Below are 15521 nucleotides of genomic sequence, written 5' to 3' on the forward strand. Positions count from 1 at the left end.
ATGGATGGTGTCAATGCCCGGGCCTTTCGGGACGATTATTACTCGATTTGGAGCTTGCCTTATTTCTATTCGGTATTGACTGTCTCGAGGCTGTGCAATGCGGTCCGAGCGACCCAATTGGAGTGCGTGTCACGCCAAGTCTGTCCTTGATAAGGCAGTCATCTTCACTGACACCCTCTACGGGGTTTCGGCACCACTGTTCTTGGAATAGTTCTTACCGGCGGGATCTAAGCGGCTCATTTATACAAAGTAAGGTTTTGTGACACATCGGCTACGTTTTAAATCATTTGAGACCCAGTCGGATGAACCGTTATGCTCGGCCTTGGACGAGACAGCCACCTGTCTTCGGCCATAGGACATGGTGCTGTCAGAGTTACACTGCATCAGGTGCATTGTTCGCTACTAGCATCCAATCGCGTAACAAAATTACTTTCATTCACTCAGAACACGTTCATGTACCGATGATACATACAATCGTGTCAGCTGGATGATGCATTCCCACAGAAATGCAACGAGTACACTCGCATGTTGTAACTGTGTAGGCCGCGTGCGTCTAAGTGTCTCAAGTCAGAGACACTTTCGCGCTTCTTTTACTACAGTTTGTGACTCGTCGACATAACTAACTGCTCAGATCGTAGTCTCAGCAAACTATTTTGGCACAAACCCACAACGATACATACACTACATAGACCGAGAGCAGAATGTGCGGCTGGCTTGGAATTACGCGCCAGCACTAAGCAGGAGATAATCACAAGATGCATCCAGCTCTCTCCAGAATGTCACGTCTAATCCGTATAAGCGTGTACGCCCTGCCTGTGATGCATGATTCTCACATAAGCCGCATATTAATATTTCGGGCTTTGTTTGACGCATTGATCGATATTGCAGTAGTTTTCCCAGCCCAAGACACCACCCGCAGAAAATCAGGCTATGGCTTGAAGTTGGTGTACATTGGCGGAACCTTCTTATCTATCTGGGAATTTTCAGAGTGTCTGAACAGCACGACCTGTCTGACTTGATTTCAAGGCGCGTGGAAAGGTGGCAGGATCGACGTATGATACCGCGCCAAACCGGGAGGGCCGCATCACAACCTGAACATGTGGCAAGATATGCAGGCTTGGCTGAGACTATCGATTGACCGAAAGGCCCATACATAATCGAGATTGTGGGCATCGTCCTTGGAAGTCAACATCACTAGAGCGCTTAAGGATGTTGTAAGAGCCGGGGAATGCCATGACGTTGTGTTGAAGGATTGAAGGATTATGGAAGAGGACTTGATTTCTACCGTACACTTACATCCCACTACTTGAATTATAGCAGAGTAGTGCATTTTTCAGTATCGAGTGCGTAAAAGAAACCTACAAAGATCAAAACGACAAGTACTATAGAGTACCATGGATGTAGAGTCGGGACTGCGCGAGGCTGTGAGTGCCATCACAACTCTGCCTTGACTCACCAAGAGATCGGCGGCTTGACGATGGCGACAAAGTCAGCGTCCAGCAAGCCGTTATCTGTGCGGCTTTAGGTTCCTATCGACTACAATAAGGTTTGATACTTTGATCTGGCACGTCGTAAGGGTTAAGACTCTAAGGGGACACAGATATAAATCACCCAAAAACATCACTGTTGTGTCGGGTTTTTCTCATGTTCAAAAGTTACACTCTGCCATTTTCGGGAACTACATTCAACATAGATCAATTTCCAGATAATCTCCGTGTCATAAATCTCATCATGGCTAATCCAGTAGACGCACAGGAGGACATTGCCGTCATCGGGCTGGGCCTGAAGTTTCCTGGTGATGCCAGCACTCCAGAAGCCTTCTACGACCTGCTCCTGGAGGGACGGTCAGCTCTCCAGGAGACCCCACAAAACCGGTACAACATCGATGCATTCTATCATCCTGACCATGAGAGATTTGGGGCTGTAAGTTACCCTCACTGTGACACAATTTGGAATCATGCGTCTGATCAACGATCCAGGTCAACGTCAGGCATGCTCACTATTTGAAAGAAGACATTGCGGCCTTCGACGCTCCTTTCTTCTCCATCACACCCAATGAGGCTGTCTTCTTGGACCCACAACAGCGTGGTCTCCTCGAAACTGTCTACCATGCACTCGAGAATGGTTTGTGTCTCCTTCCTGCCGAGGTGTCCCGTCTTGGAAGCAATCGTTGGTACTCGTCCGTCATCTGACCTGATGCAGCGGGTATTCCCATGTCAGCCGCAGTCGGATCCAATACTTCAGTGCATATGGGATGCTTCACCAACGACTACAGCACGGTCTTGACGCGAGACCCCGATGCAGACCTGACTTATTCTGCAACGGGTGTCAGCGCTTGTCTGTTGTCGAACCGCATGAGCTGGTTCTACGATTTCAAAGGCCCCAGTCTGACACTCGACACGGCATGCTCGAGCAGCCTCAACGCCGTGCATCTTGGGAGCGCCAGTCTGAGGTCCGGTGAGGTTAATATGGCCGTTGTTGGTGGATGCAACCTGTTCTGTAAGTTGGCAACTATGCTCGAGCAGTCGGCATCATGAGCCTCCCTGAACCCCTGATCCTGGCTTCTCCCATGAGGACAAGGGCTAACCAGGACCAGACAACCCGGACACAACCCTTCCCCTGTCCAACCTCGGCTTCCTATCACCAGACGGGAAATGCCACTCCTTCGACTCACGCGCCAACGGCTACTCCCGCGGCGAAGGCTTCGGAGTCGTCATCCTAAAGCGCGTCTCAGACGCGATCCGCGACGGCGACACCATCCGCGCAGTGATCCGCGGCTCCTCGTCCAACCAGGACGGCAAGTCACCCGGCATCACACAGCCCACGCGTGCCGGGCAGGAAGACCTCATCCGCACTGCGTACCGGCGCGCAGGCCTCTCGCTCGACCAGACGCGCTTCTTTGAGGCCCATGGCACGGGCACGCCGATCGGAGACCCGATTGAGGCGGGCGCGATCGGGGATGTGTTCGCGCCCCATCGCTCGGCGGATGACCCCATGTACGTTGGTGCCCTGAAGAGTAACGTTGGTCATCTGGAGGGCGCTGCGGGCGTGGCTGGTTTGATCAAAGCCATCCATGTCGTTGAGAGTGGTGTGATCCCTCCCAACCTGCACTTCGAGGAGATAAATCCCAAGGTGCTGGCAGGGCCGTGGAAACTCAAATTCCCGCTGCAGCCAACGGCCTGGCCTGTTTCAGGACTGAGGCGCGCGAGTGTCAACTCCTTTGGTTTTGGAGGCAGTAATGCACATGTCATCCTGGACGATGCATACCATTATCTCGCTGAACGCGGGCTGGTGGCAGTTCACAGAACCATCATTGGACCCAAGTCTACGTTGCCGATTATCAATGGTAACAGCATCACAAACGGCAACGGGCATGCCAATGGTAATGGCCACCATCTGAATGGAAATGGACAACACCACGGCAATGGACACCTCAACGGAAACGGGCACCTGAATGGCAATGGCCACCTGAACGGTGATGCATCCACAAAGCCCAAGCAGCGTATCTTCCCCCTCTCGGCGTACGATCAAGCGGGTGTCGAGCGTTTGTCAAGGTCTCTTTCCGAATATCTTGATCGTCAGATCCCTAAGATCAAAGAAGAGGAGAAATACCTCACAGATCTGAGCCACACGCTTGCTTCCAAGCGCACAAACTTTCCCTGGCGCACAACTGTGAAGGCCGAGAGCCTTGAGCAGCTTAAGCAAGTCCTCTCAACCGCGCCCGCTGCTGTGCGCATTGGCACTGACAACGGCCGTCTTGCGCTGGTTTTCACTGGTCAGGGAGCCCAGTGGGCGGGAATGGGCCGCGAGCTCATCGCTGGCTATCCTGTCTTCTCGAAGAGTCTGGAGGATGCAGATGCCTACCTCCAAAGCCTGGGAAGCTCTTGGTCGGTGTTTGATATCCTGCAGGATGCCAAGCTCATCAGCAAGGCCGAGTACAGCCAACCTATTTGTACCGTGCTGCAAGTGGCTTTGATTGCTTTGCTTCGCAGCTGGTCTGTCCAGCCAGGCGCTGTCGTTGGGCACTCATCTGGCGAGATGGCTGCCGCACATGCTGCAGGCGCCTTGTCTCGCGAGGATGCATGGAGAATCGCGTACTATCGCGGTCTTCTCACTCCCAAACTCGCGTCTGCTACTGCCGGTGACGATGCCGACATGGGCATGGTCTCGGTCGCTCTTGACGCCGAGACCGCTCTTGAGCACATTCGTGCAGTGGATGGCGACAGCGGCAATCTGGTCATTGCTTGCTTCAACAGCCCCAAGAATGTGACCGTCAGCGGGAGCAGTTCGAGCATCGCGGCTTTGCAGGCAAGGCTGGGTGACTCCGTCTTCAACCGCAAGCTGCGCGTGGAAAATGCGTATCACTCCAAGTTCATGCAGCCTATAGCAGAAGAGTACAGGCAACTGATTGGAGAAATCGAGAAACACCCTGCCCAAGCCTTGTACGGCGAACATGGGCCTCCATTGTTTTATTCCAGTCTAACAGGTGATCGCCTGCGAGTACAGGAGCTGCAAACAGCCGACTACTGGGTCGGTAACTTGGTCTCACCCGTCAGGTTCTCTGAAGCCGTATCTAGCCTCCTGACAGATCGCTCGGCTGCTTCTGCAAAGTCCAATGTCCAGCTGAATCTTGACCGTGTCACCGAGATCATTGAAGTCGGACCTCACTCAGCACTACAAGGGCCTCTACGCGAAATCATGGACAAGATCCCCAGCTCCAAGGGAACGAATTACATCTCTTTGCTGCGAAGGAACACGGGGGCCGTTGATACTGCACTGTTGACTGCCGCGTTTCTTTCCTCTCGTGGCCAAGCCATTGACGTGGATGCCGTCAATCGCAACACCGATGGCAGCCAAGTCCCGCCGCGGATGCTTGTCGACCTTCCGCCATATCCGTTCAACCACACCAAAACATACTGGAAAGAGTCGCGCCTTAGCAAGGGCTACCGTTTCCGCCAAGCACCACGTCATGAGCTCCTCGGTGCCCCAGTGCCTGACTGGAACAAGAACAATGCTATCTGGCGCAACTATATCCGCTTGAATGAGAACCCTTGGATCAAAGACCACCGCATCACAGGGAGTCTTCTGTACCCAGGTGCCGGCATGCTCGTGATGGCCATCGAGGCGATGCGGCAGCTCGCCAACCCGAAAAAGGTTCTCAGGGGATTCCGTTTCAAGGAAGTAGTGTTCCAAGTTGCCCTGAGGATACCAACCGGCACTGATGGCATTGAGACACACCTGCATGTTCGCCCATACTTTGACAGCACTTCCAGCACGTCGTCCAACTGGAGCGAGTTCCGGCTCTCGAGTATCGATGGCGATGAGTGGCGTGACCACTGCCGGGGCCTGGTCCAAGCTGACTATGAGGTGCCTCTAAACCCCATCGACAATGGGCTAGAGCAACGGCTGTTCCTCGAGACGACTGCGGAAGCAGTTGCTCAGGGCGAAAAGACCTGTCGCACACGTGTAGCGCCTATTCAGCTGTACGAGCTGTTGCACACAGTCGGCTTCGACTTTGGCGAGACCTTCCAGACTCTCACGGATGTTGGGTTGAATGCGGATGAGCGCAGTGCCATCGCAACAGTCTCTGCCCCTGACATCAGAAGCAAAATGCCGCTCGGTTACGTCCAGCCGCACCTGATCCACCCCACCACCTTAGACGGTGTTCTTCAGAGTGCTATTGTGGCCTTGACGAAGGGTGGAAGAGACACGGCTGACGCCATGGTGCCCACATCCATCAAAGAGCTCTGGATATCAGCTGATGCTGAAGCGTCACACCAGCAACTCCGCGTCGTAGCCAACGCGAAGACACTCGGTCTGCGTCAAGCCACAGCAACTGCGACAGGAATTGATCCTGCCACGAACAAACCACTCATTACCATTGACGGATTTGTGTCGACAGCCATCTCTGGTGGCGACAAACAAAGCAGTTCAGAAGATGCAGCCCATCATCACTTGTGCTTCAACACGGCCTGGAAGCCCGACATTGACCTCCTGACCCAAGACGGCGCCGTCAGGCTCTTCGTTCCACCCGAGGAGCTGACGCAATTCAATCCCACCGAGGTCATCGCCGACACAGAGCGGCTGTGTTACCTCTACTTGAAGCGGTACATGAAGACCCACGACGAGAGTAAGATCGACGCCAGCAAACCCTGGTATCAGATCTACCTCAACTGGATGCGCCACCAGATCGAAAACTTTGCTCAGGGGAAGCTGATCCACGCTGTCACTGCCAACGAAAACTGGGACGAGCTGGCGGAAGATGACGACTATTTCTACGCGCTTGAGGCAAAGCTAGCCGACTCCACGCCCGAGGCCATCATGACCGTTGCAGTTGGTAAAGTACTTGCCGAGTGTCTGCACGGCAAAATCGATCCGCTGGAGGTTTTCTTCAAGGATGCCCTCATGGACAAGGTGTACTCGCATGGCACGGGTGCCGAGCTTGGATACTCATATGTCGTTACTTATATCGACCATATTGCTCACAAGAACTCCGACATCACTATCCTCGAGGTGGGTGCTGGAACAGGAGGTGCGACTGTGCCGATGCTGGAAGCGTTGTGCAGGCATGGCGAAGGTCAAGGTGCGCCACGGTTTGAGAGATACGATTTCACCGATCTCTCGCCAGCGTTCTTTGAGAAGGCGGAGAAGAAGTTTGCGAGGACTGCCGATAGAAGTAAGTTCTGCCCATGTCAACAGAAGCTGCCCATTGCAGTCCAAGCTTTTCACTGACAGATGCTAATACACAAATCAGTGATATTCAAGACGCTTAACATTGAGAACGACCCCATCGAGCAGGGTTTCAAATCCGACACATACGATGTGATCATTGCGGCCAATGTCATCCACGCAACTACCAACATCGATCACACCCTGACAAACTGCTTCAAGATGCTCAAGCCAGGTGGTAAGCTGATCCTCAACGAGCTCACCAACCCTGATGCCATCCGCACGGGGTTCGGGTTTGGCCTACTCTATGGCTGGTGGCTATCCGAAGAGCCACATCGCCAATGGGGGCCTTTGATGAGCGCGGCACAATGGGACATGCATCTGAAACGCGTCGGGTTCAGTGGTGTAGACTTGGAGTTTACCGACTACGCTGGCAAAGCGGATCATCTGAACGGCGTACTGGTCGCCACGAAGCTGGACGACGAGGCCAGGAATGCCTCAAAGGCGCTCCCAGAGACGCTGGTGGTTTACAATGAGACCTCGCAACCCCAGAAAGATGTCTTGTCCGAAATCCTCAAGAAGACGCCTACCGCCCAGGGTCTTTCACTTGAGGATCTCCCTCGCGCCGAGTTTGCCGACAAGCTTGTGATCTTCCTCGCTGAACTAGATAGCCCGCTGCTCGACCGCCTCGACGAAGCCACCTTCGAAGCCCTCCAGCGCATGACGACAAGCCTGGACTCACTCTTGTGGGTGACCCAAGGCGGGGGCGCATCACCAAGTAACCCGGACAGCGAGATGGTCACCGGATTCGCTCGGGTGATCCGCCAGGAGAACCCAACATTGAAGTTCATCACACTCGCCATCGATGAAATTGGGTCCGCGGAAGCTGCTGCTGCAACAACAATCAACACGATCGATTCGGTGTTGGGGAAGAAGATGAGGACTGGAAAGACCCCCGACAACAGCTTCTGGGAGAGCGAGGGTGTGATGCACGTCCCGCGTCTGGTGGAGGCAAACGACATGAACAATGCCGTGGCGCGCAAGACAACCGAGCAGACTGCCCACCCCGGAAGATTCGGCGACGAGAAAGCCCTGAAGCTTGTGGTTGGGTCCCCCGGCCTGTTGGACACGCTGCAGTTCATCGACGACCCGAGGTACGACTCCCCCCTGCAAGACGGGGAGGTCGAGTTTAAGGTGGCCGCCGCGGGCCTCAACTTCCTCGACGTGATGATTGCCCTCGGCCAGGTCATCGGCGAGAACCTGGGCTGCGAGGGAGCCGGTGTCGTGACCCGCGTAGGCCCCAACACGAGCCGGTTTGCAGTCGGCGACCGGGTTTGCGGTCTCGCGCCGGGCACGTTCAACACGTTCGCGCGCACGAAGCAGACCTCTCTCGCAAAGATTCCCTCCAATCTGTCAATGTCCGGTGCCGCGGGCTTTACTGTCGTCTACGTCACGGCGTACGCAGCACTGGTCGATATCGCAAACATCCAGCCGGGAGAGACAGTGCTTATCCATGCTGCAGCCGGCGGTGTGGGACAGGCCTGTATCCAGCTCGCCAAGGTGCGCGGCGCCGAAGTCTTCGCGACTGTTGGGTCCGTCGAGAAGCGAGACCTGCTGATGAACACCTACGGCGTACCCCAAGACCACATCCTATCGAGTCGTGATCTCACCTTCGCCCAAGGAATCAAGCGCCTTACCAAAGGCCGTGGTGTTGACGTCGCTGTGAACTCGCTTTCTGGTGATGCCTTGCGTGCCACGTGGGAGTGCATGGCGCCTTTTGGCCGGTTCGTCGAGGTCGGTAAGATTGATATCTACAGTTCGGCGAGGCTGAACATGGCCGTCTTCAAGAACAACGTCAGCTTTGAATTTGTGGATATCAGTTTCATTAATGCGAATGATCCACCGCGGTTTGCGAACATTATTGAGAGTCTGATGTCACTCGTTGAAGCTGGCAAGATCGGGCCGCTGGAGCCGACGCAAGAGTTCACTTTTGGGAAGATGCAGGAGAGCTTCAGGTATATGCAGAGTGGTGCACACTCGGGCAAGATCGTCTTGGTGCCTGAAGAGGATGATGAAGTCCCCGTGAGTTGTTTTCCTCATGCTGAGAGCCATGGTCTTATTCTTCCGCCAAGACAATTGCTGATACTAATTTCTTTCCAGGTTGTCCCTAGCCAAAAGGAGTCCTATGACTTCGATCCTTCCGTTTCATTCGTCATCGCTGGAGGCTTGGGTGGCCTTGGTCGCAGCATGGCGCGGTGGATGGCCAAACGCGGCGCAAGGAATCTGATCTTACTCTCTCGCTCTGGAAATACGAGCGAAACCTCACGAGAACTGGTATCGGACCTTGAGTCCCAAGGCGTCAAAGTTGCAACACCAGCTTGCGACGTTTCAGACCTCTCTGCTCTCCAAGCCGCGCTGAACGAGTGCAACATGCCACCCATCAAGGGCTGCATCCAAGGCTCAATGGTACTCAAAGACAGCACATTCGCCAACATGACGCTCATGGACTGGAACACCGCAATCCGCCCCAAGGTAGCCGGCTCCTGGAACCTCCACCACGCCCTGCCCAAAGACCTCGACTTCTTCGTCCTGCTCAGCTCCATCGCAACCATATGGGGCAACAGGGGACAGTCCAACTACTCAGCCGGCAACTCCTTCCAGGACGCCCTCGCCCGCCACCGCGTCCTCAACGGCCAAGCCGCCACCGTCCTAGACCTGGGCATGATCCTCAGCGTCGGCTACGTCGCCGAGAACGAGGCAGACCTCGTCACGCACCTGCGCAAGATGGGCGCCGAGGGCATGCGCGAGGAGGAGCTGCACGCCATCCTCAACGAGCTGTGCGCCCCCTCGGGCGTGTCGCCACCGCCCTCCCTGCTCAAGAGCCAGATCTCCCTGGGCCTGCAGCTCCCCGAGACCCGCGCCGTGGCCGGCGAGGAGTACTGCGACTGGATGAGCGACCCGCTCGTGCGGCACCTGCACCAGATCCGCACGCGGTCCGGGGCCGTCGAGACGGAGGCGCAGACGGCGAACTACGGCTTGCTGCTGGCGGCGGCGGAGAGCCCCGAGGCGGCGGCGGAGATCGTGTATGATGGGTTGAAGATCAAGCTTGTCAAGGCGCTGAATATCTCGGCCGAAGAGGTGGACCCGAACAAGCCCTTGCATGGGATGGGCGTCGATTCGCTGGTGGCGGTTGAGCTGCGGACATGGATTTTGCGGCAGTTCAATGCTGACGTGGCCGTGTTTGATCTCATGGAGGTTGCGAGTATCAGATTGTTGGCGGTGATGATCGTGACGAGGAGTGGATTTGTGAACAAGGCCGACGTAAGTGAAGGGTAGACCACCAGTCGGATCTACAGTGACTGTAATCTATTCGTCTCAACCATTCAAATTAATAGATCCCTTTTTTACACTGCACAGACGGAGCAATACATTCGGAGTAAGGATCAATGTCTCATTTGTTCCTGCTTGGTGATAATTGCCAGAGGGAAATTTAATGAACCGATGCCAAGGTGTATGAGTGTAGAGGCTGCAAACATGTGAGCCTATGCCAGAGATACCAGTAACTACAACTTCACGAAGCAGCCGGTGTCCCCCTTGTCTTCTGCAGCTCCACGCCCTCCCCGTCTATCTCCCCCAGCGTTTCCATCACCTCAAGGGTCAACGCGCGGAAATGAAGATCTGTCACGAGCATCCGATCCTGAAGTCCCGGATGAGATTGAGAACTCGTTTAATGAGCATGGAACAGCCTTCCTGTCTCTGAAGCCTGTCAATCAGTTCGACCACAATCTGCTTGAGTTTGTATTACTTGATGGGGTTGTCAGTGTCGACGGGATGAATCTGCACCTCCTCGAACAAACCACATTTCGAGCTTTCAGCTGGACATCGATCAAAGAGTGAGGCTAGTTCGGAAGAATTAATCCCTCCATGACCCAGAATGAGCCAAGTGATCAGTTGCAACCAGATGGTTGCAAGGTACCACACATGGAATTTGGATGCTGTGGTCTTGGCTGGCTGACTTTGACGTCCTCTCTGTGCAGAGGGCACTATACTATGTTTCTCTGGTGGAATATCTGGTGCGCTATGTCCCGAAGATCGTGATCGGGCTCCTAAAGAAGGATGCGAGTGGCGCATGGTCACAGCATGGTCTACTGTACACAATCTTTCGAGGTCCTCAATTTTCGGCACTTGCGTGTTGCTGGTTCAGATTCGTGTACTCGTCACACCATCCATCTAGAGCCTCAGCCGGCAGAAACACCAAAAAGGCAAGGCCAAGATCGCGGGGGTTCAAAAACCGATACCCAGGAACTCCAGATTGAGATCGATGCAGGTCTGAACTATCTTGGCCCGCTGCGCACCCAAGGCGTCTGTGGCAATTCTGATTGAACCGTCCCAGGAGCTGGACTTTACCCACGGTTGCATTGTTCCAGGGATTTACCACAGCCAGTCTACTCTCCTTGAATGACATAATCAGGTTTCCCTCGGATGATCTGTGTAGATTGGGGAAAGAGGCGGCTAAATCAGGAAAGCACCCCCACGAGTCATTCTTGACCTGCCATTTGCGTCATAGTATATTATAGCAATGCTCCTCTACTTTACCTTGGCCTATATAATTACTATGAGCTCCCATGAAACCAAAGAAAAGAAGTTCTCTGGTCTAGCATTGTCATTGCATGCTGCCGCCAACATGCAACTCCCACTACTGTTCTACACCAGCGTCTTGGCGCCTGCCATTGGCCTTGCGGCTCCAGTCGCACAGAATGAAGCCCTATCAAAGAGAGAGAATCTTTGCAGTCTGCCAGCACCCCCTGCTCTATGCACGCCGGACCCCTCCGTGACGGTGGAAGAGACTGCAAAGAGAGCTTATGCTTTCTACCGCTCATTTGTCGTCGACGGAGATCCCAGGACCATGTTTTCCCTCATCGATTCGACCTACACGGTATGTCGGCCAGTCTAACTCTAACCTACGCGTGTCGTGACAGGATATGCAAAGATAAAATGATGTATGTGTATTATAATATTGACTCTTTGATCGCATGGTAGCAACACCACCCAGGCTACGCGAGTGGTCCTCAAAACATCTGGCCCCTTTTCTGCAACGGCAACAAACTAGGCAACGAGGCCAGCACCGCCTGGTGCTTTGTTGCAGCTACCAACATGTCATACGCGCGATACTCGACCACGGACAGATGGCGTTGGGTCGATGGCTGTGTCCATGAACACGTAAGTTCCTTGCATCACAGGCGGAGCGTGCAACGACTCTAACTTGGGGACTCTAGTGGGACCAGGGCGAGAGGATTCCGAGTGAGGGATGCTATAAGTTGCCAGCGAATAGATCTCAGTAAGCCGGTGGAGGGGGCGAGTGGTCGGCTGTCGACGTGAAACTTGGTCAACTCAAATGGAGTTACTCACTAAGTTTGTAAGCATCTCATAGCAACAGTAATTCTCAAATCTTACCAGCTAGATATATGACCTAGTGTTTGATGAGTGAGTACGGGCATTCTGAGACTTTGTGAAAACAAGAATACATACAGAGCTCTGTGCATCGTTTCTCTTTCACAACCCCTTTGGCATACATGTTAATTTTTTCATTTCGAAGTGATCTACATGGGCGGGCTAATGAGACCAAGTTTCGCGAGGTATGATCCTCCTGGTATCCTAAAATTGTACTGCTATGAAAGAGCAAGTGATGTGCTAGAGACAGGTCTTACACGGTACTGGTTTGTCAGGAAAATGGACACAGTTCAACACTGAGTGAGGCTAACACTCGCTGTAATCTTTCTGCACAAGAAGAAAAAGACAGGCACTAATTATCGAGGGCAGATAAGACTGGATGAATTGACTCAGGCCAACAAGCATAAAATCAATGTCTGAACGAGACAGTCTGTTTCCAGTTCATCAGTGGAGCGAAGCTCACCGTTGGTATCCACTACAAAAACACAAGCAGATAAGCTAGCAATTGACATTTCACATGGGAATTCACATACTCAAGCACGTAAAACCCATGTAAAACCACCGGAGAACCCGTTGCGGGACGTGGCGCATCGCCGAAAGAAATTAATATATCTTCGGCTCTGTTATCTCCCATTCGCTTTTGCCCCGGTAGCACAGCATCTTAGCTTGCGTCTCGACTATCCGAATTCGACAACCGGTGGACAAGTAGCCAGTAAGCACATGGAATTAAGTCCGCCCAGTTCAAGGCATGATCTGCATCTAGTGCAAATTGCTAAATCCTGCCAGCTACCTACTCACCCTTGAATGTCCATAGCCTTGACAGATGACGCTGTAGGATAGAACCCTCAGCGCTATGACAAGGTGCAACATGAAGTAGTTCATGAGGTCCGAAACCGAAAAGGGTTAAATTATAGGCCGAGATGATCAAGCTGAACACGCTATGCAGTCCGCTAATCCCTCGAAATTTGAATGTGATAGGCTCGTTACCAGGTTGTGAGATACGCCATGGATTCCCGCTCCGCTGACTGTGAGTCGACAATACGAGCACTGTAAGTCAGCTTATACCTCTCGAGTCCTACGTTGCATTGTTTCAGCTCGAGAGCAGCATTATTGAGTACTCTTTTGGTCGATGCCGTTTCGCTACCATTTATTACTCAAAGGACGAACCTGGTCTGCATCGAGGTATAAAATAGGTGTCTCCTGTGCAGGCAACTTTTCCTCTTCACATCGTCCAGCCCCATCATCATCTTTTCGACGTTCAACACTAGTCTTGATCTACAGGTACACCCTTTACCGACCCACAACTCTGATGGACAATGCTTACTGACGAGATTTCTAGAACCAACCCCATTCATCAAAAGTTCCGGAGATACCCACCACAAAATGAAGGCCATAACCCTGCTCGCCTCTGTGCTCCCTGCCGTGTCAGCAGTAGACTGGTCCCTCACAGGCTACAGCTCGAACAACTGCGACAGTGCGACTGCTGTGTACGAGAATGGGTCGGATGGCGTCAACTTCACCTGCTATTCGTTCGAACAGACGGTTCACAGCGCCGACTTCGAGGGCAACAACTTCTGGTGCTTGTATCTGTTCGCGGACGGCGAGTGCGGGCAGGAGACGAAGTACTTGGCGACGGGAGCGACGGGATGCCAGGTGGGAGACTGGGCGAGTTACTCATTTGCGATTCCTTCTCACGGGTTCCCCTGTTAGGAAGCAATTATGGGGACAGATGAAGTCTTCAAGGGCTCCAGGGATGGTAGCTGGACTTGATCATGGGGTCTCATTCAGCCTTCGCCCAGATGCCTACTACTCGAGAGAGAATTAAGATGTTTCAAGCCACCAAGTGCGCTCGACACGCACCTTGGGATGTTGATTAGCCATACATTTTCGAACCATACGTCCTACGTTTGTAGTGCGGCATGTGGCTGCCGGTGCTTTCTCACCAAACGCCGTGGCATCTCCCAATGCAAGACTCAAAGTGTTGCAAGCTCATCAGCCATAGGGATTTTTTTGCATTTGGAACAAAGTTTATATCGCAAAGCAAGGTGGTCTGTATGGAAATTGATGGATGGATGCTAACGTGTGCTTTCAGTGTGCTGTCTTTTACAAGAGCGAGTATCATGCGGGGTGTAGGCCCAGGGTTAGACCCTGGCTAAAGGGTGGTGCCACCACCACCCCGGCAGAGAACAAATGCTCTTGTGACTGACGGTCCACCCCTCAGGCCCTCACCTCACTGCATCTCAAATGGCTCTGCCTTGGTCACAGTCTGCTACTTTGCAACACTTCACCGATGTTCAGTTTCATCACAGGATGGAGACGTCTACCTACATAATCCTGGCACTGCTGGCCATTTTCCTGTTTGGCCCGGTAAGTCTTAGCACCCCGCTCCGCCACCGATGCACCCGGGGATCTAGTTCTTCGTGCGACATCATGTCGGGGCCGAAGACGTGGAGATGGCAGCTCCAACGAAGGTGCCTTGACAAAGATGCGGACAGGCGATCATTCAAACCGACGTGTTTCTTCGGGTGGCTAGGCTGACACCTCTGCAGGCCCTCTTCAGGGACAACTCGCCCATCCCGGAGACGTCGGGCAACGTGCACAAGATCACCAAGGCGGCCGAGCTCGACGCGCTGCTGAAGTCCACCAGCAACGTGGTCGTCGACTTCTACGCGGACTGGTGCCCGCCCTGCCGCTCGATCGCGCCCATCTTCTCCAAGCTGGCCGACAAGCACGCGCTCAAGGGCCACCTCGCCTTCGCCAAGGTCAACGTCGACCACGTCAACGACGTCGCGGGCCGCTACGGCGTCTCGGCAATGCCGACCTTTGTTTTCTTCGAGGGCGCGAAGCCCACGCCCGTGCCGGCGAGGCTGGCGAAGCAGAGCCCTTCTGTTGTCATGGTGGACGGGGGTGTTGAGAGGATCCGGGGGGCTGACCCGATGTCGCTCACGGCCGTGACGGTGGCGTTGTACGCCAAGGTCAAGGGCGCTGCTGGTGTTACCGATGCTGCAGATGGCGATGAGAAGGCCGCGGAGTCCTAGGGGGATTCGAAGGAACTCTTTGAGTGTGTGTTACGGGCTGACGGAGTCGGTCGCCGTGCTGGCTGGCCTGAGGAGATGTGGCCACAGGCACTCGGAGCCTGAGGTGGGGTCCGAAATGCTGGCGCGGAGATGGTGCCGTGAAGACTGAACCGAACCTCACTCCTCAGATCTGCAGGCCACCGCCTTGCATCCATTCATCTTGCGAGTATGCCCAATGGGCATGATTTGATTGCACCTCAATATGACGGGGGAAAACTTCGATGTGTTCATAATGCACAGTCTACTTCTACACAGGGGCTCCTTTCTTCCACGGCCCATTTCCGGGTTGGAGGATCGGTGCACCGCACCAGTCCAATGCGCTAC

The 15521-nt window shown here is 53.9% G+C and overlaps 3 protein-coding genes across 3 annotated transcripts; all 3 read left to right on the plus strand.

Annotated features, from left to right (window-relative positions):
- Positions 1-1731: 1731 nt before the first annotated feature.
- INS49_009543 (uncharacterized protein) lies at positions 1732-10005 on the plus strand (the record flags this gene model as incomplete). The annotated part of the gene is made up of 6 exons (XM_043170273.1): positions 1732-1923; positions 1980-2124; positions 2203-2499; positions 2597-6676; positions 6755-8751; positions 8830-10005. The coding sequence occupies 6 exons, from the start codon at positions 1732-1734 to the stop codon at positions 10003-10005; spliced, it is 7887 nt and encodes a 2628-aa protein (XP_043024838.1).
- Positions 10006-11353: 1348 nt separating this feature from the next.
- On the plus strand, positions 11354-12011 carry INS49_009544 (uncharacterized protein; the record flags this gene model as incomplete). Its single annotated transcript, XM_043170274.1, has 3 exons — positions 11354-11605; positions 11710-11889; positions 11946-12011. 3 exons carry the CDS (start codon positions 11354-11356, stop codon positions 12009-12011), a joined length of 498 nt encoding a protein of 165 aa, XP_043024839.1.
- A 1492-nt stretch (positions 12012-13503) lies between these two features.
- Positions 13504-15158, plus strand: INS49_009545 (uncharacterized protein; the record flags this gene model as incomplete). The annotated part of the gene is made up of 4 exons (XM_043170275.1): positions 13504-13773; positions 14213-14249; positions 14342-14487; positions 14670-15158. The coding sequence occupies 4 exons, from the start codon at positions 13504-13506 to the stop codon at positions 15156-15158; spliced, it is 942 nt and encodes a 313-aa protein (XP_043024840.1).
- Between the last annotated feature and the right edge of the window lie 363 nt (positions 15159-15521).

This window comes from Diaporthe citri (genome assembly GCF_014595645.1).
Source record: "Diaporthe citri strain NFHF-8-4 chromosome Unknown scaffold_4, whole genome shotgun sequence".
NCBI classification, from domain to species: domain Eukaryota; kingdom Fungi; phylum Ascomycota; class Sordariomycetes; order Diaporthales; family Diaporthaceae; genus Diaporthe; species Diaporthe citri.